Source organism: Lepidothrix coronata, unplaced genomic scaffold, assembly GCF_001604755.1.
Source record: "Lepidothrix coronata isolate B3197 unplaced genomic scaffold, Lepidothrix_coronata-1.0 Scaffold12, whole genome shotgun sequence".
Classification (NCBI taxonomy): Eukaryota; Metazoa; Chordata; class Aves; order Passeriformes; family Pipridae; genus Lepidothrix; species Lepidothrix coronata.
In genome coordinates this window covers 2,047,118-2,067,172 of record NW_016690192.1, presented here as the reverse complement: position 1 = coordinate 2,067,172, position 20,055 = coordinate 2,047,118, and the positions used below count along the sequence as shown (strand labels likewise).

Genomic DNA, 20,055 nt, shown 5'->3' with positions numbered 1-20,055 from the left:
GAATGCTTTAAATATGTGCAAAGTATAAACCCTCTGCCCTGTCAGAGGAAAGATGCCAGCAATGGCTGCACATAAGAATTGTTTTACTTGCACTAATGCCAAAGTTTTTTACTTTCTGCAAAAGAGGCACTATCTGAAACCCCAAAGAATAATATTTAAGTTGAACAGATTGGGATGGAAGGTTGGCAGAGGGGGAGAAGAGAAAAAAACTATAATATTTGACATAGACTCTAATGCGTCTGGTGGGAAGATCTGTTTCAAGAAGATTCTGTTTTGGCCATGGTTATAGTATTGTGTTACTTATCTCCTTGAGTCTGTCTTGAGTGACTCTCCCAAAATAGAAGAATAGCATCTGGATTTGTGTCATGTGTTGCAGTATTCATTAGATATTCCATTAAAAAAACCCTCTGTTGTCTCTGAATGGTGAGCCATGCGGTTAATTCCTGTGCTTTGCTTGTTAAATACCTACCCTCAGCTCAGAATTGGTACATTTTAGCAGAGATGTTGAAACTGGAGCTGTAGCCATGATTTCATGTCGAAATCTCAGTCTGTTAACTGTTTCTTAATTATTTTGCATGTCCTCTGTGTTTGATTTAGACCTCGTTCCCATCAGGCATTTCTGGAATTGGATTTGTATTTATTTTTTCAAAGCAACAGTGCAGTCGAATCAGCTGTGCTTTGCACCTTGTGTTTGCTTTCAGAACTAAAGACAGCATGTATCATGCCCTGACTTATGCCACCATATTGGAAATGCAAGCTATGATGACATTTGATCCTCAGGACATACTGAATGCAGGAAACACAATGAAGGAAGCTCAAGCCACCTGTCAAAGGTAAGCGTGGAGCAATTCAGTCAGTAAATAGTTGCTTCTCGGTAAAGGTTTGAAAGACATACAGGTTAAAAAAGGAAATTTAAGTTCATAGAAATCATAGGAAAATGGAGGTTGGAAGGGACATCAAGAGGTCATCTAGTCCAGCTCCCTACTTGGAGGAGGGTCACTTAACAGGTCACAGCACACAAATCAGAGTGTTCAGCAGTCTAGCCTTGAAAACTTCAGTTTACCACAATATCTGATTTTTCTTGTCAATTAGACTTTAGTCCTATCTGTAGTCCTGGTTCTGCAGTGTCTGGAAGTTGTTATTTACAATGTGCAGAACACTGCAGAATGTTCCCATGGGTGATGGTTGTGCTGCAGTTCCCTGTCTTTGAGTCTGCTTTTGCACCCCCATGGACATGCACCCATACACACACAAAATAAATCATCCCCTTATCCCCTTCCTTCATCAAGACGTATTTCCATGCTTGAAGGGTAAAACAGATCTCAGGAGGACCATGTTGACTGAGTTCTCTATGGAATATGCTGAAGTCTGTATGTGGTGACATGACAGAAAGTTGAGCACTAGAGGTGTGTTAGTGACTGTGTGGGTGACCAGCTGAAAGATACTGTTGTTCTCTGTTGTTGATGCTTCGTGTTCAGAATGACCAAATGGACTTTTTCTGCAGATTTAGGAAGAAATCTACAGTAGCTGATTCTATCAACAACCTTGTACATAGACAAAGCCTTGAACACTTTACTGAAGGTAATATTATCTCTCACATGCATAGTGTTTTATTCTTTTTATTTATGCAATTTGAATCAGGTACAACTGTTCACTCGGTGTGTGAATTTGAATATATAACCACATCCAAAATCACTGGTTTTGGTGATTGCTGACTCAGCACTCCCAAAAATTGCCAGGTAAAGGCATACCTAAAAAGAAGTATTGAAATGGCTATAAAGGTTCTAGATCCAGAATTTCATAGAAAGCACCAGATAAATTCCCGCAAAGTTTCTGTAACTGTGTTTCATTTCTGTTTGGAATTACATCACTAGTCTGGAACAGAAACACTACATCAAATTTGGATAATGTTTTTCTCAGTTTGAGCTTTATGATCTTATTCCTATATTAATGGGCTAAGGGTTTTTTTATTACTTTTTGACTTTTGATTTGTTTTTCTCTCCTCTCTGTGTGACACTAGAGGAAATCCATGCAGAAATTTGCTATGCTGAATGTTTACTTCAGAGAGCAGCACTCACATTCCTCCAGGTATGGACTCCTGTGTGCCTTGTGGGGGGGAAAAAAGTACATACCATACAGGTTCCTATTCTTAAAACTAATGAACTGGTAGAAGACTGTAGTTTAACCTAGTGGTGTAAGGCTGTTTCATCTGGATCAAGCCTGGATGTTGGAACAGTGCTGAGTGCCCAATGACACCCTTCTCTACTCCTTCTCATTTCACACTCGTGTGAAATGTGACTGCAGTAAGCACCACTTTTCAAACACTGTGTGTTGGGATATCAGATTTAAAAAAATAAAAGAAGAAATGGTCATTGAAGCTGTGCTGGAATACGAGTGAGTTTTTTGCTTCAGCCTGGCTGGTGTTTGCTTTCCCAAGACTGCTTTCTCACTGGTGTGCTCTTGAACTGCATAGCTATTAGGCTCCACACATGATTTCTCCTTAACAGTGCTCCCTGTTTTTTAAAAAAGGGGAGTCCTCCCTCTTCTTTGAATTTTATCTCTGTACTAATGAAGCTTGATTTGTTTGGTGGAGCAACATTAGCAGTACTTACTTGGGCTCCAGCATGCAATTTAAATTGTTCGTCGCACTTGAAATAACTGATTTTTATTCTTGATTTGACTGTACTTGCTGTATAAAAGTGGGCCTCTTCATCTATTAAGGGGATAATAAAAGTCACAGTCAGAAAAAGCCTAATGTTTCTTGGCTCAGTGGTGCTGGTAGGAAATGGAATGCAGGTGGTGGTTTTATAGTGTTTGGGAGTTGCCAGGTGGGCTCTGATTTATGTTGCTTGTGACAGTTTATGGACCGTGTAACGTTTTTCAGCAATCTGCTGGGTCCCTCTACTAGAAACTACTGCTTCATAGTTACACCCATAATCAGAGGAGCTTTTATAGTTTCTAGAGTGCTGATGATGGACTTTGAAATGGCCAAGGTGTAGCTACCTGTTTCCATTTTCCTTTGGGATCTCTTGGGATGAGTAGCCTCTAGCACAGGGGGCAATTTGGGTGATGTCTGAAACCATGGAAGCAAGATTTTTGAAGTGCCTGTAAGAAATGAGTGTTTTAAAGCAATGTCTCTTGGTTTTAAGGACTGTTTTCACAGGTATCTGTTTTTTAAAAATGTTTATAGATACATGGGGGATTTAAGAATAAGAAAATAATTTCTTGTCCTCTTCTGTGTTTAATTTTTCACGAACACATGAACTAGTTCTAAAAATTAAACAAAGGCATTTGGTTCCAACAGTTATTGAAGGGGGTTAGTTTTGATGCTTAACGTAAGTGACCAAATCTGATTGAAAACACATAAAAATTAATCTCAGCATTTTACAAGGGCTGGACAATTCTCACGTTGGCTATTCTTGTTGGCGTAATGAGCATTCTGAATATAAACATTTTAAAACCGTCTTCTTTCCTTGTTCCATTTTCCATTCAAAGGAAAATATAACTGAACCTTTACACATGGTAAAATATTCTGTACCCCCTGGTGTGCTGTACTGGGATTAGTTCATCTAATCCATGCTGTTTTCTCCACAATGCTCCAGATAGCTTCTTATGATTTTTCTGTGATGGTATCTTCTGTTAAAACACATACAGACTTTCTGTCCCAAAGTAACAGCAGCTACTAAAACAAACCAGAATGACAGACTATACATGATGAGTGAGGCAAGAAATTGCCACCAGGAAGTTATGAGACAGAAGAATCTTTAACGGTCTCTCAGATACGCTTTGCTGTAAGTTCTCAGTTTGTTATAGCTTATAATGTAACATGTTACCATCTCATATATATGAGTATTCAGGCCAGAAAGAGCATATCCTGTGTAACCTTACTGACCCTGCTTCCCTTTTTGGGATATGAAACTATATTCTGTAGACTCCTGAGGACAGGCAGTTACTTGTGAGCATTTCCTAGCTCAGCACCAGGCACATCTGAACTGTGCTGAAGGACAAATGGGAGAAAGCTGTTTTTTTGAAAGAGCCACAAATGCATGTACCTTAGGTGACATTCAGTAGCATAGTCCTTGTGTTTATTAATGCAAATTCAGATGGTCCAAGAGTGACAAGGGCTAAACTGATCACAGAAGGCATCAAAATAAAGTGCCTGTGTCTAAGCGGAGTAAAAAATATATTAATATAGAACGGAAATCCTAAATCCATGTGTTGTGTCTCAGAGGCTTATATTGTCTGTGTCATGCTGGTTATGTTCCAGGTATGTGTTCACCTCAAGAAGACAAAAGACCTTTATAATGCTTGCAAATTCATATTGCTAATGTGTTTCCATTCCAACAGGATGAGAATATGGTAAGCTTCATAAAGGGAGGCATCAAAGTCCGAAACAGTTACCAAACATACAGGTGAGTCAGAGTGGTGATGTGATTTAAGTGTACTCTATCAGTAAAAAGTGCTGCTGGTCAAATATTCCACCACAGTCATTAGGCATATTGAAATGGCCTTTCTTTTATAGTTCTAGCTGCAGCTTTTTGGAACATTTGAAACCAGTAGCTGAAGCACAAGTAATTCCATAATAAATGCATAAAACTAAAATAAAATGAAAGGACAAGAAACCAAAGAGCTTGCAATGTAAAGTATAAATGGCTTCAAACAAAGATTAAACAAATTTGCAGGAAATAGGGGCTATTTAGTGTAGCAAACAGATGCAATCTCCCCACATCATGAGGTCTGTGAGCAGTCAATTCTTAGAGGATGCTTTTCCCAGCATATGCCACTGTCTGAGTGATATTTGGTGAGCTGGACTTTTAATCTGGTTAAGTACACCAGTTCTGCTCTAAAGAGAAGGTGCCTGCTATTGCAAATGATAAGCAGGGTGGCTTATCTGAACTCACAGTATGCTCATTACTTCGTGTCTGCAAGCCAAGAACATCTGCTTAGGCAGAATTCTTTTCATCCAGGTATGTTATGCAGAGCCACTTTCAACATGTGCAAATGATTTTGAAGTGCAGTAGTAAAATCTAAGAATTCCATTAAAATGTACACCGTGGGAAGCACATTCAGTTGTGCCTCTGTCAGGACCAGCTATAGTTTGTATAAAACCAAAATGTTAATGAATCTAGTGACTCTTAGGTGTTCTTCTTCAAAGAAGGCTAATAAAAATGCTAACAACAACTTGCATGTTAAGAAAAGCTATATTTTAACAAAGGGAAAGTTTTTATGTGACACCAGCAGTTATGATTTTTGTACTCTACCTTCGGTGTGGGAAAAAATAATTGGTTGCAGTTTTGGTGTGAGTGTGGTGCAACAGAGAAAACACTGAAATATGGAAATGAGGCTTTATTTGCTTTGACTGATCAGTATTTTTTACAATGTAGTTTCTGATATAAAAAAGCATTTTTCCCTTCCCTGCTGTCAGCAGAACTGCTTGATAATCTGCAACAAGAGCAAACTTGAAAAAATAGGATGTGTAAATGTTGCAAAGCCACAGCTTTTGAAACTCTCTTTCAGGGAGTAAAGGTCACCAGACACTGTAAAAAAGATGAAATGAAATAAAACAAAAATTCAGAATGAAACATTTGCTTAATGACAGTGAATTAAAAGTAGCAGAAAACTTTTGCAGTTCTTACTGAATTGTAATTACTGAAATGTAACAGAATCTTGTGCACTTTCAGGGAGCTGGACAGTCTCATACAGTCCCCACATTATGTCAAAGGAGAGAACCATCTTCATTTTGAGGGAGGTGTAAAACTTGGAGTTGGAGCATTTAATCTGGTACGTACCAACAGTTCTTATCCTGAGCTGAAGTCCTGCTACCTCCTGGAAGTGACCCTAACTTGAATTCCTGAGAAGCTCCGCTGACATCAGTGTTGCTGATCGTGTGGTTAAAACATAAATGTGTGCTGATGGTGCAGGATCACAGTCTTTGGTCTAAGAAAATCAGATAATAATACTCTTTAGAAATACAGAGACTGCTGCCCACAATGTGGGATGAGGGCCAGGAGAAGCCTTGCACAGAAGCAGAAGTTGCCTGTGTTGGCTGAGTTCCACTTTCTCTCTTACTGACACTTGGAGAGCTTGGGCTGTTGGCAGGGCAGTTGGTGGGGTGGGGTACAGGAATGAAGGGATGGATTGAGGTCCTGCTCAGGCCACTGTTGGCTGTTGTTGCCTATGCTCTGGCCAGAAAGCAGGTGATCAAATGCTACAAGATGGTTCCTGGTGTGTCAGAGAGGCATTGACCCAGAGATGGCGAGGGGTGACGTGGTTGTTCAAGGGATGGGCTGCAGAAAGTGCCTGGTGCTTCCCCTTCCTTGCACTGCTTTATGTGAGTCTGCCACATGCCCAGATGTTAGATTTACTGCACAAGGACAAATATGTACTGTGTGGTGTGCACCCAGCATTTCTGAAACATCCAAATACTGGAGTAATGTGCTGTGTAAACATGTTTCTGTGCAGGGAATCCCAGGGACACAGGGTCTCTATATTAAGCAGATATTTCTGTTTAAATTGTATTTAAAATATAACAGGTGGATACATTTACTCAGGAACTTGTCATAGAGAAATGCTTTTAGTACTTTTAATAATTATTTCTTGTCTTTGGAAAAATTGTGGGAGGCAGCTGAGAGACAGAAAGTTACTGCATAAATGTTGCATTTCTCTCTGTAGACATTGTCCATGTTCCCTGCACGGATCCTGAGATTACTGGAGTTTGTTGGATTTTCTGGAAACAAGGTAAATGTGAGCTAAATATTATTGGTACAGTCCTCTCACTCTTAAATTTAAAAATGGAGACAGGAGTTTATCTCTTCTTCCTCCCATTAGTTGTAACCCCTGAAACACCCTGGTATCACAGAAGCACGCTGTTACACTGATGCTTTTGTGCAGCTCAGTTTTCCTTTATTTTTTTGTCTGAACTATTGCACTTCAAAGATTGGGGAAAAAAACCTTTCTATTTCATTTCTGCTTTAATAGCAACTTAACTGGAGTGTGGCACCTAAATTCTCTTGTCTAAAGGAGTAAGTGCTTTTCTGCCTTTTATAATGCTTTCTATTTATAAAACAAGTTTCAAGAAAAAAAATGTTTCTTTATCAGAGCTACAGCCTTACATGACAGGTCAATGACTGTCATCACCATTTGATTAGTTTACAGGAAGGGTCTAATATCTGAAAATAAAATGTCTTGTTTAAAAGCAGGGAGCAGAGTGTGGATTACAACTTAAAAATTTCCAGGAGCTATTTCACAAACAGTAAAGGCAAAAATCAAATACTTTCACCTGTCAGTTACAATAACAAAGAGCATCTAAAGCAAAATATTCTCCTAGAATTGTAAAGGTGATTCATGTACCAGCAGAGCTCTGAGAATACTTTGGTGAACACTCATCTTACTACTACAGGTGAAAATTGTCCCTCTAATTGAGTTTGTTTTCTTTTGGGGTTTCTTGTATGGCTGTGAGTGAGCTGATATTTGTGTTGATGAGTCAGCTCCTATTACAGTTTTTTAATAACTCACTGAAGCATGACCTAGATTACCATAAATTTAAGCAAAAACTGCTGTCTACACACCATAGAAAGGAGTAAGACGTGTGGATCAAAGCTCGTTGATGGTCACTTATTTTAACAGCCTTAAAAAGTCTTTCTGCATTTAACAGGTGCCTAAAGCCAAAAGCAAAATTACAATTGCATGTGCAATCCTTTCCAGTGGTGATTTCCCAAAGCTTACAACAAGAAGTAGTAGACAAGAGTCTAGAAGGCGAAAGAAGCAGTGACAGAGGAGGAGAGGGAAGCTTGTGTGTCATGTGTTGCACCCATCCAGGAGAAAGGAGTTTTGAATACACTGTGTTTGATATTTTACTCTTTTCCATTAAGTGCTCACTGTGAGCATCAGGTTGTGCAAAAGTCATGGTTTGTGCCTTGAGCTGTTTGCAGATTACCTGAGAGAGCTGCAGTGCACTGGAGGACAGCTTGATTTTGGTGTGGGTCATGTGTTTAGGAAAACTGGATAAAAAAATTGCATTGTGTTATCTTCCAGGATACTAATCTGCCTCGAAGCCAGGAGATTTGCCCCTAGGGACTCTCCTTGTCTCTCAGACATGTAATTTTGGATAGTAAATGAGGACATGCCCAAAGCTCCTTTACTTCCTAAGCCATTTGTGGGCACTGTGGACAACATGATCAACTTAACAGCAGTCTGGAGCCTCAGAATAGTAGGTGGGATAAGATCAAGAAAGTATAAAAAGTAGCCTGAGGCCGTGTTTGTTCCCTTCCAGTCCAAGATGTGCCAGGTTGTGCCCATCTCACTATTCAGGCTCCTTTCCTTTGCATCATTAGTCAAAATATGGGCTTATTTGTGTTTAGTAGCATCAGCCCTGCATTTGGGCATTGAGGTTCAATGCAGTTTTGCCCAGTTTTGTGAGAAATGTTTTGTGGGCAGAGGTGTGTGTCACACACACTGTGCTGGGAGCATGTCTGCCTCACTGGGCAGCAGGTGGAGTGTGTGTTCTATCTGGACTTCTGTGTTTAAGGCTGACTAACCTCTCATGGGGAGAGCAGAAGAGTCCTTGCACTATCTCCCATGGAAGCACTGAACCTTTCTCACTGAGTCCTCTGCCAGGTCTCAGGCTAATATTTACCCTTGTTCTTATTTTATAGACAATTACAAATGCTGTGCTGCTAAACTGTAGAAGTTTGACATGAGCCTGCCATATGTTAAGTGCAATTTGTCAGAGGGTCAGATGACAGCATGATTTCAGGGGAAGGCAGGAAAGCTTTTAGATAGAACCAGTGTCTTTCAAATTATACTTCTTTTATGTGGGAGGACATTTTTCCCAACGTAGCTGAGCTGAAAAATACGTTTGATGTGTCAATTTGAAATAAATTTAATTCCAGTTTCCCACTAAGCATTTTTTTCGAAGTGCATTTTGATCTCTTCAGATTTTAAATGAAGATTAAATTGAAATTATTTCATGGGATACATTCAAATGCCTTGTGTACCAGCTTAATTAGCCAGTTTGTTGTAAAACTGTTAGTAGTATCCATCCTCCTTGCTAAGCCTGCAGTTACGTGATCAGGTCGTGGGACGTGAATGATGACCTTGCTCTGCTTTCATTGTCAAGATCCCTAATTAAAAGAGAGTGATTTAAAAATAACATTCAAGAGCTTTTGCTTCAGGAGAGTAGATGGATTTTAGTCAGTAACAGCTGAAATAAATATGAACCAGCTTCAGTGTTGTCTGATAATGATTTTGAGCACTGTCCTTTTTCGTCCTGCATCCGCTGTGGGATTCCCCACTGTTCATGTAGGAATTCCTGAATGACAGAGCATTGGATGTTTTGGGACAAGGGTTGAATCAATAAGATACTGATGTGATATAACGTAGTGACAGTCTTGGGAATTGAGAGATTGTGGGATGTTATGGGGAACTTGGATGAAAGATGAGAATTCCCATATTGGATCACAGTTGTCCCTAAGAAGTGTCATTGCTCCCTGCTCTGTGTTATACTTTATGTCCTTCAGAGTAGCTTATGTTTTGTGTGAAAACAAAACCCAAATGTGCTAATATCATTTTAGAGCAATTACAAAAATGTCATTTTTGAGAAATTACAAACGCTTAATGGCTTGACATCTGTTTTATATGCCCTGTAATAGACTTTGTTTGGAAGCTCATTCCCAGTGTTCTGGGATTGCTCATATCATTTGTGACATAGGTGTGGGAAGTAGTTATGGGTTATTTATGGTTAGAAGGTGTGTCCTAACAATTAAATATAATGTACTCACTGGTGCCAGTCACTGGGTGAGCACACTTTGTTTACAGAATTGCTCCTTAGGCTCAGGTAGTTGCTGATTGTGCTTTGGTTCTGAGATCCTCAGTTTGATCCCGGTGAGCAGCACAGTGCCCAGCTCATGGCACCTCCCTTGGCTGATGAGGTTTGCTGGCTAATCTCTGGAGGCTCCCTGTGGAGAAAGGGTGTGTGCTTGAAAAGGTGATTCATGTCTGACCCAGGCTTCTGTGCCAAATTGTTCCTTGGAGGAGCTACCTCTGTCTCAGCCAGCCACAGAGGGAGCCTAGGGAGGCCAGCTGACTGAGTGTGGGATGTAAAACATGTTTCCCAGGGACAACCCTTCATCTTCCTACCTTCCTGGGGATCTGATTTTAACAGCAGCAATTTGCAAGGGTGTTTTTGAGGAGAAGCAGCTTTGTTGCAGCGTTTTCTGCAAGCAAGTGTTGTAATACTAATAACAACTACTTCTATATTTCTTTTATTCAAGCTGTGTCTACTGATTATGTTGTTACTTTAATATAGAAAGTTTGGGATATTCGAGTGGCAGAGTGAAAAGTAAACACTCTTTAATACCTCTTCTGGACAAAATAGGATTATGGACATAGCAGAGTGAACTGACTTGCTTGGTGAGCTTCCCATGCCTGTGTAACTACTCAGTTTGAGAATCTGGGCTTAAGTGTGTCAGATTTGCAGCCCTGTTCTGATGAATGGGCAATGTTCTTAACCCATTTACTTCCCAGTTATTGCTGTCCAGGGAGTGGCTTTGTTCCTTGTCCATACAGATGATAACTTTGTGTTTGGCTCTGATAAAACACGCTTTTGAGACTAAAATATGTGAGATCAACTTGACAAATGATTAAATTATTCTGTATGACTAACAGAATTTGTTTCTGAATCATTCTTAGTGCTATTTGCATTCATATGTATTTCTGAATTATGTGGAAGATACCAAATACTGCAAGGCCAATGTCAGTAAAGGCTCAGAGAAATATCAAACTTGAAACATTTCACTGCAGAAAAATGTACTTTGGAAATCTACTTTGGAATTTTTTTTCTGCCAAAATTCATTCCATAGAATATTTTGTCTTCTACCTCAAAGTGCTACTTTTTAAAAAATCCAAATATTTGTGTTTTTCATCTGGGTAGTTTGCAGAAGTTCAATACATCATGTTTTGTTACTTATTTGTATCAATTAAACTTGTGCTCTCAGAAGAAAATGAAGTGGGTTTTATTTTGCAGAGTGCTTGGTTTCCATTAAGTCATTGATTTTTCAGTAGTGATTTTACTGTCTTTTAATTTCTTCTGTAGTGACATGCAAGTCATTATTTTCATTATTTTGTCCCAGCTAGATGTTATAATAGACCTGCAAATATGAGTTGTATTTTCCCCTGTGACAGTAATTAATGTTGTAAATTAAGATTAAAAAAAACACAAAAAACTGTATTCATGTGAAAACACTTAACTACACTAGTTAAGTGAAAAAATATGTGTGTGATGAAAATGAAAGTATGATTACAGGCTTCAGTGTTTACACAGTAAGCGATAAAGTTGTGGTAGTGTAACACCCCTCAGTCAGCAAGGGCACACAAAGCATATAAATCTGTTTTGATCATGTAACTGTTAGACAGAATTTTCCCCAGCACACAGTGGATGTCTTACTGTGCATATTTACTAGCAGGCAGATCTCGTGTTTGATACATTTGCATATTTATAATCTTGCTGTTGATATGATGGAACCAGTCCTGGAATGGGCTGATAAATGCTCTTGCCTCAGGAACTTGAATCCTTGAAGTTGGTTATCCATCATGCTGTCACTGAATATGAATGTGGCGTTATACTTGATTGCTTTAGTTCTTCCAAAAGGGAACAGAAATACTCTTTTTGTATTTTTCCACTGGTGGTAGTTGGCCAATATTGTTGCAAAGCTCTTTTTGTTCTTGGCATGCTTAAAAACATCTTTTTGCCCTGATATCTTTTGCTCTGCTAGTTGCAGATTTTTTTTTCTTAATACCTTTAACTTGCTTGTCTAGTGAACCTCAACAAACATGGATACACTGCACAATGGTGATATTTGGGGTTTGCCTTGCTTTTAAAAACTCTTTGTTTTTCTCTGGAATGCTGTTTAGCAGAACTTGGATGGTGGTGACAAGTTCTCTTATTCTCCTATGTTAACCATGTAATACATCCCAAGTTGCTGCTCTGTCATCAGGTATTTTCCAGGTTACACAGTAATTCCATGAAAAACTATTAGATAAATTAATATGTGTATTTTAACCTTCGACTGCTGTGTATGCGATGTATGTCAGTGCCTTTTTGGGAATTTGGTGAGTGAGCAATCTGAAGATGACACTGCAGAAGTTAAATTAGCAAAACTCAGCTCTGGATCTTTTCCAATGCTTTGTCCCCCTCTCTCTGTTTGCACAGGAACATGGTCTGCTGCAGCTTCAAGAAGGAGCATCATCATACAGCTTTAGGTCGGTGCTGTGTACCATGCTGTTGCTTTGCTATCATACTTTCATGACCTTTGTGTTAGGTAAGATTGTTTATAATAACTCTTGGATTTGATTAGTTCTTGTGGGACACAAGGGGGAAAAAGACTATTCCATCACTTATTTGTTGGTGAATTGTTTGTTCGTAACCAGATTGAATGTAACTCGTTTGTGGGTCATTTTAAAATGGTGATTATAACTGAAGAGAGTGCCTTAATTTTCAAGATGGAGGTTTGTTTAACAAATAAGAAGGGAGATAATGGGGATAGCCAAGGAAGCTGTGAGAGCTAAATTTGACTTCAGTAGTCAGATGCATTAATTGGGAGGTTAAAATAATGGCTGTAAGTGATGGATTCATTGTTCATGTTTATATGTCATCCCTGAATTTCTGGGGGAGGTGATAGCTTCCCACTGACACATACTTCTCTGTTATCTCCTGCTAAAACATTCTACAAAATGTTTGCCTACACATGGGTTTTCAAGTCAGTAAGAACAATGTTGTTGGGGCTTCCTGTTTGCTTCCTTAGTGCAGCACCAACCTGTTTTTATGCCTTACTTAGCAGAGAGAGGAACCTACGTGTTGGCCAGTTGAGGATGGATAATGAGTACCTTACATTCCTGTTTTTTTTTCTCTTTGTTTCCTAACTATTTTTATCGCTTGCATTTTTATGCATTCTAGGGACAGGAAAAGGAAATGTTGAGGAGGCAGAAAGACTACTTAAGCCTTACTTGGCTCGCTATCCAAAGGTAAAATGAATCCTAATTTATTTGGTATGATTGTTTAATGTTTTCTTGCCAAATAACAAAGATCTAGACTGTATGGTCAGCTTGAAAACTGTTAAAGAATACTTGTATTTTTATTATTATTTATTACAGGGAGCCATATTCCTGTTTTTTGCAGGCAGGATAGAAACACTAAAGGGTAATATTGATGCGGTAAGTAATCATTTTGCTCTTGGGAAGTTAAATTTCAAAAGCTTTGGAAAAACTCCTCCAGGAGCGATGTTTCCTTTTTGGCCAATGCTTCCTGTGGCTTTGGCCTATATCTAATTTGTAGTTCATGAATTACAAATAGGAATTTTGAAAATTATTTTGACTAACTTGTTTGTCCACCTCATTTTACTACCCTTCTCAATTTGTGGTGCTAATCTGGTCCGCCAGTATTAATGACACAGTTTTTTCATTGTCTTTCCTATCCTGAAGCAAGTTGTACCTTTAATAAGACCCAGTGGTAATCCTTTGCCTTCAGTCTGAGTGGAGAGTCATACAAGACTTAAAAGAATTATGGAGATGGAGAATGCATGTCCGAAATACTCTGAGACAGGGTATCAGCTGGTGTGCAGGGCAGCAGCTCCCTTGAAATCCATGGAACCACAGCAATAAATGTCAGCTGACCATCTGTCCTCTGCCTTCAGTTTCCTAATTTCCCTAGACACAAACATTAATTTTGATTATGCTTAGAATTTTTATAACTTCCAGGAATGAGGAGGTGTGTGGCAGGGTAAACTTGCTAATGGTGTTAGCAAGTTGATGACTGTGTAGCCAAGAATCTCTTGTGTGTGTGAAACCAGCAGATGTGATTTTGGGAAGTACTGGGCTGTTAATAATTTGGAAGTGGCAGGAGCCATGTGGGCAGATCCTGGAGCCCCAGTGTCTGCTACAGCACTGCTGTTTGTGCACTTACACATGACTAAGGCAGTGTTTGGAAATGTCTGTGTGCAGGCAGTCAATAGGTATGAGGAGTGCTGTGAGGCTCAGCAGTACTGGAAGCAGTTCCATCACATGTGTTACTGGGAGCTGATGTGGTGCTTCACCTACAAGCGCCAGTGGAAGATGGCTTTCTTCTATGCAGACCTGCTGAGCAAAGAGAACACCTGGTCAAAGGTGAGTGAACAGAAGGGTGAAAGACCCTGTAGTATCTATCAACTTTGAGTCAAGTTGACTTTCTGTTGCTTCAACAATAGAGATTGTAAAGTAAAACCTGGCCCTCCGTGGCTTTTATAGAGCGATGTGAACTGCAAACATTCAAATCTGAACAGACTGTGGGCAAGCAGAAATCTTTTGGGCCCAGCTGGGAGATGAAGATCAGCTTGTTGAAGAGGTTCTGCTGTGTATTCACTGGTTGTGTCATCAACAAAGTGCAATTAATGGCACAAGTTGCCATTTCTTTCATCACATTATGGATATGAGCTCTTCTCGTGATGAGTGGGGTGAGCCATGGCGGTGCCTCCAGGATAATAAGTTTAATTAGAAGTGGTGCCTAACCCTGCACATCTGAAAGGGAGAAGTTCTTCTGTCTAGAATCCTGGTAACTTTCCTCCCTTCATCTTCCCTTTTTGCTGTTTTAAAAGTGGGGATTACATTTCCCCTTTTCCAGTCAGTCGGAATTTCCATGGACTGCCATGACTTCCCAACTAATGATGAACAGTGGCTTAAGCACCTTCATCCTCCAGCTCCCTCGGGATCCATGGACTTGTGCACCTTCAGGTTCCTTTGATGATTTTGAACCCAAACTTCTCCTACACCAGACAGTTCTTAGTTCTCCTGTTCTCTGCCTTTACCTTTTGTGACTTGGACAGTGAGGCTGGAGCACTTGGTGATGAAGACTGAGGCAAAAAAGTCAGAGTACTTCAGCCTTCTCCAGATCTTGGGTAACCTGGTCTCCTTTTTTCTTCCAGAGAGGGCCCACATTTTCTCTAGTCTTCCTTTTATCACCAGCATACCTATAGGATCTTTCCTTGTTGCTCTTGGCGTCCCTGGCCAGACATCAGGGCTTCAGCCTTCCTAAAAACCTGATCCCTGGCTGCTCAGACAATTTCTCTGTGTTCCTCCCAGGCTGCCTGTCCTTGCTTCCACATTCTGTAGGCTTCCTTTTTGTGTCTGAGTTTGTCCTTGTTCATCCACAAGGCCTCCTGATGTTTTTGCCTGACTCCCTCTTTATTGGGATTCATCTCTCCAGAGCTTGGAGGAGCTGATCTTTGAATATTAACCAGCTTTCTTGGGCCCCTCTTCCCTCCAGGGCCTTATTTCATGGTAGTCTACCAAGCAGATTCCTGAAGAGGCCAAAGTCTGTTCTCCTGAAGTCCACAGGGAAAGACTCTAGAACTCTAGAACCTAGAATTTAGGATATGTTAGCAAATTGTGATTGGACACATAGACTGTATAGTAATAATTTTTTCTCTGAGCATGACCTTTTCATAAGTTTTCTAGCGTGTATACTTAAGAGTATTATAAACTTATTTACACAAGCATGAGATTTGTTCTTGGAATATGGACAGAAACTATAAGCTGATACAAAGTAAACAAAGACATACGTGATTTAAAACCAATGTTCTGTACTCACTTTCTAAAATACCTCTTGCTTAAATTTTTGTAAGATTGTGAGCAAAAGCAGCAACTGCCACTTTGTTGCTGGTTTGTGCTTTATATCAGTGAAGGTGATGCTGTAAATTCGTTTTTCTTTATAGATATTCTTCATTGCATTTGCAGGCTACTTATATTTACATGAAAGCTGCTTATCTCAGTATGTTTGGACCAGATGACTGCAGCCCTTTTGGAGACAGCGAAGCTGAATTATTTAGGTAAAATTTGCAAGCTCACAGTTACAACAGTTCACTGTCTTTTCACACCACAGTGTTGGGGGAAGAGAGGCAAAATATTCATTGTGCAGATTTGAAGATCTGTGCAAATAGCATTGGATTGGTAAGAAATGGCAGAGTTAAATGTCCTTTAGACTAAAGTGGACCCTGAGTTCAGACAACAGATTCCTCCTGGCCTGGAAATACTTTAGGGAAAGGGTATGAGATCTATCAGTCATACAGTGGCTGCTGCTGTTCCATGTAATAGTCACATTCTTTTCTAGTTGTTTCCTTTAATCAAAATGGCACGTAAGATGTGAAAGCCTTCAATGAATTGTGCTGCAAGATGTGTGTCTCCTTTAGTGGGAATATCAGCACTACTTGATTCTTGGGTTTTGAGTTCAAGAGGAATAAAAAAAGAGTTAAATGTGAGTGATAATCTCACTGTGGTAATGTAATGTTTAAGCTCAAAAATGCCTAAACCTTGCCGGGGCAAAGAAAATCTGATTACTTCGGGGTTTACAATTTTTATATAAAACCTAAATATCTTTATTTTTTTTAATGTGCTTACAACANTAATCATTACAAGCAGATTTTACTGAATTGGGGATCCATTATGAAATGAATAGTTTTAGTCTGGGAGAATGGCAGGAAGACTTACAGAAGCTGGCTTGCCTCTTTCTTAGTCTGTGAAGAGAGATGAGCCCTTTTTAAGTTCGGTGCATCATCTAATGTAATCTTTCAGTGGGGAAGAGTCCTTCTCCTGCTTCATTAAAGAGGAAACCTAGAGATAAATGTGCCCTGCATAAAGACAGCTTTTGTGAGTATGTATTGCTCAGCTTCCCAGAGGTAGCAGTAGCCCAGTGTGCAACAGCTTTTTTAAGTTCTCCTTGGTTTGATTTTTTTTTTTTCTCTTTAAGTTTGAATATTTGGGGTTTTTTCACAGAGGGAAAATTCCTTGTGTTTTCCTTTATACTTTCAGGATTGTTCCCACTCTGAAACTGAAAATTGCAGGGAAATCTCTGCCTACAGAAAAGTTTGCAATTCGGAAAGCGCGACGGTATCTTTCTCCAAACCCTGTTCCTTTGCCTGTTCCACCTTTGGTAAGTTAGAGGTATCCACACACGTACCCTTTTCAACATTTCAATTTACAGAAATAAACCCGAGATAATTAGAATAGTGTCTTTCCATGTTTCTAAGGTAAAACCTCTGCAGGAGACTGGAATGTTCCCAAAGCAAAGCCAAATGAATGCGAGGAATGCTGTAAAACTGGGGCATGCACCAGCCACAGGGAACTGAGCCAGTTGTTTGTGACACGTAAATGTGTTGCATGTGTAACTCATTATTCCAGCTATAGACCAGCGTGCTCCCAACAGCTTTCTTTTGCTTCCCTTTTGAGGAACTTTGCCCTGGGTCTCTTTTGTCACGTGTCATTTACTAACAGAAGACTTTAAGGTACAAGTGAGGGGAGGTGTCAAGGAAACAAAGCAAGAACTGGGGACTGCCTGTAAGCATCTGTTTAATGTGCCCCTGAATGTTTGCAGTTTGCTCTCCAGAGCTCCTCACGGGTGCCGGGATGAAACGATCCTTTGGCCACTTCAGAAAGCCATTGCAACTCTAGATTTGTTTGTTTGTTTGTTTAATTTTTTTTGCCCTGTGATGCTGGGCAGTTCCCTGTGGCCAGATGAGAACAGCTGCATGAGGCACCCATTGCCTTGTTCATGGTGCACTTACAAAAATCTGTCTACAAAGAACATGTAGAAGAACATAAAAGGGTTTTGAGTCCACAGGTTTGCCAAGTGCAGTGGTGTTAACTTCTGCTGTGCCTTGAGCTGTTGTGTTTGAGAAAAAGATGGATAATTAGTAAATACTCTTTAAAAAATGCCAGAACAAGGAGAGCTTCTTGGAGACCCCAGTGAGTAACCACTTCTCAGCCCACCAGTGGGGATGTGAACACTGTGCCTTCTGAAGAAATAGAGTTGTTACAGCAGAGCGTGGGTATTCACTGGGGGCCACGTTCCACTAATAAGGCTGAAGTGAGAGAAATAATTAGGTTACTTTGACATGCCTTTCAGGTTTCAGAGAGGAAGAAACACACACACCTGGGGTTTGGCTGGGCTATCCTAGTGGGATTTTGGCAGAGCAGGTTTCTGTACCAGGATCTCTCCTTGGAGCAGCCGGGCACTGTGTCCTTGGCCGCTGTGCAGTTGCGTTTCCGAGGCAGCAGGTGCCGCAGCTGAACAGATAAAAGCACTTCATGGATGTGGAACTGGGGTTAGAATCTCATCTCCAGGATTTTTCTTTTCATTATCAAGGGGCTTGCTGAGAAGAGCGAATTCTCAAGCAAGTCTTAGCTCGAGGATTTAGCCAGGAATGAATGTGGTTTGAATACTTCTGTTTCAAAACCATGTTAATGAATCTGCACTAGGTACAGTAAGCTCAGCACAGGTTTTCCAATCAATAGAGACCAGATGGTGAAAGCAGCAGTGACTGGGGTTAACATGCTGTTTCAGCTATTCTAGCCTGACAGATTTTTGTGCTGTAGTTACATAACTCAGTTATTCTATATAGAAATTTTATTTTAATTTAAACACAGACTAGGTCATATAAATAAATAGAATAAATGGATTGGACGCTGATCTCTTCTCTCTGGTGACCAGTGACAGAACTCGTGGGAATGGCATGAAGCCCCGGGTCAGGAGAGGTTTAGGCTGGCTGTTAGGAAAAGTTTCTTCCCCCAGAGGGTGGTCGGGCACTGGAACAGGCTCCCCAGGGCAGTGATCACAGCCCCAGACCTGCTGGAGCTCAAGAAGCATTTGGACAACACTCTCAGGCACATGGTGGCATTCTTGGGGTGCTCTGGTGCAGGTCCAGGAGCTGGATTTGATGATCCTTGTGGGTCCCTTCCAACTCAGGATATTCTGTGAATCTATCATTAAACAACTTGTCATGAGGGCCAGTCATAAGTCTATGTAACATTTCCATCTTTTGTGATTGCTAGTGGCAATGGGCACATTTGATCTGGTCATGTACTGTAAGAGAGAGCCCCAATAACAAAGAGGAATTGAACCAATAGTTTTTAATAAAATATACTTTCAGAACAGTTGAATAAGAAAGAAGTTGCTTTCTGTGGGTACACCAAACAAACCTGAGAAATGTAAGAGGCTTACAGTTCAGTTTTAAAATTTTGCTGGTTTGTTTGAATCTTGGCTTAAAGGTTAGGGGGTTTGGTTTTCTTTTTCTTTTGTTTTGCTGTCCTGAGGTTTCATATTTTTCTGTGGAAGCAATACATTTCAGTTATTTGTGGTTATTACTGCCCTGGCTAGGACAGAACTGAAAAACCAGAGGAGACCTTAACGAAGGGACAGTTGGCCTTGTGCCTGAATGTTTCCAGTCTGGTTTGTTGGTACCCGCTTCATCTGTAAGTGAGATGGTGTTTGCATTCTATTCAAGCAATCTCCCTTGTATTGTGTGTAGTAAGCAGCTCTTTAGTTGTCTCCCAGGGCTAATTTGTTCTGAAAACCCGTGTAACAAGTTTTCAGTTACAAAGAAAATATGTTTTGACAAACTGACTTTATTTAAGGAACCTGTAACATTTTCATCATGCAGAGATAAACTGAAGTATTTGACAACTACATTTAGGCAGAACTGTAATTAATGATGCTGTCATTTTTCCCTGACCCTAGGAAATGATGTATATCTGGAATGGCTATGCTGTAATTGGAAAATGTCCCAACTTAACAGAAGGCATGTTAGAGACTTTAATTGAAGCAGAAGAAGCATTGGCAAGAAGTTCAGGTAATCAGTGATAGGGTTTAACCAGTTATTTTATAGTGTAATAGCTAAAGATATTATCTGTGAATAGAGAGAAACACTCATTAGTGAAGTTAATGGGATCATAGGAGGAACATAGATAATGAAACCATAAACTGTTTATGCAGATAGGAATATTTTTTATTTTTAATATAGCAATAACTTACAATAATAGCAAGTGATTTTCCATCCACAGATGTGTGGATGTGTGTTAGGAATGGTTTATGACATGTATTAAAGGACTGTTTATTTTGGTAGATCAAAATCAGAGCATGTGTTGGCTTGGTTATTTGGATGATGAAGCTTTGTTAGCCTCAGATACTGTATTTCAATTTTGAAGAATAAATAGGAGACAAGTTGGTCTTGTGTTTTAAAAAGTGCTGCCAGTTTA

At 39.9% G+C, this 20,055-nt stretch overlaps 1 protein-coding gene across 2 annotated transcripts in view; it reads left to right on the top strand.

Annotated features, from left to right (window-relative positions):
* TTC39A (tetratricopeptide repeat domain 39A) overlaps nt 1-20,055 on the top strand; it is a 45,139-nt gene that overhangs the window by 16,757 nt on the left and 8,327 nt on the right. For both annotated transcript variants that reach the window (XM_017805729.1, XM_017805728.1), the window contains exons 3-15: nt 702-833; nt 1,505-1,581; nt 2,021-2,088; nt 4,348-4,412; nt 5,682-5,781; nt 6,673-6,738; nt 12,209-12,317; nt 12,953-13,020; nt 13,150-13,209; nt 13,996-14,157; nt 15,763-15,854; nt 16,834-16,954; nt 19,538-19,649. In XM_017805729.1, the coding sequence (XP_017661218.1) occupies nt 702-833; nt 1,505-1,581; nt 2,021-2,088; nt 4,348-4,412; nt 5,682-5,781; nt 6,673-6,738; nt 12,209-12,317; nt 12,953-13,020; nt 13,150-13,209; nt 13,996-14,157; nt 15,763-15,854; nt 16,834-16,954; nt 19,538-19,649 (1,232 nt within the window). The remainder of the gene's footprint in view (nt 1-701; nt 834-1,504; nt 1,582-2,020; nt 2,089-4,347; nt 4,413-5,681; nt 5,782-6,672; nt 6,739-12,208; nt 12,318-12,952; nt 13,021-13,149; nt 13,210-13,995; nt 14,158-15,762; nt 15,855-16,833; nt 16,955-19,537; nt 19,650-20,055) is intronic.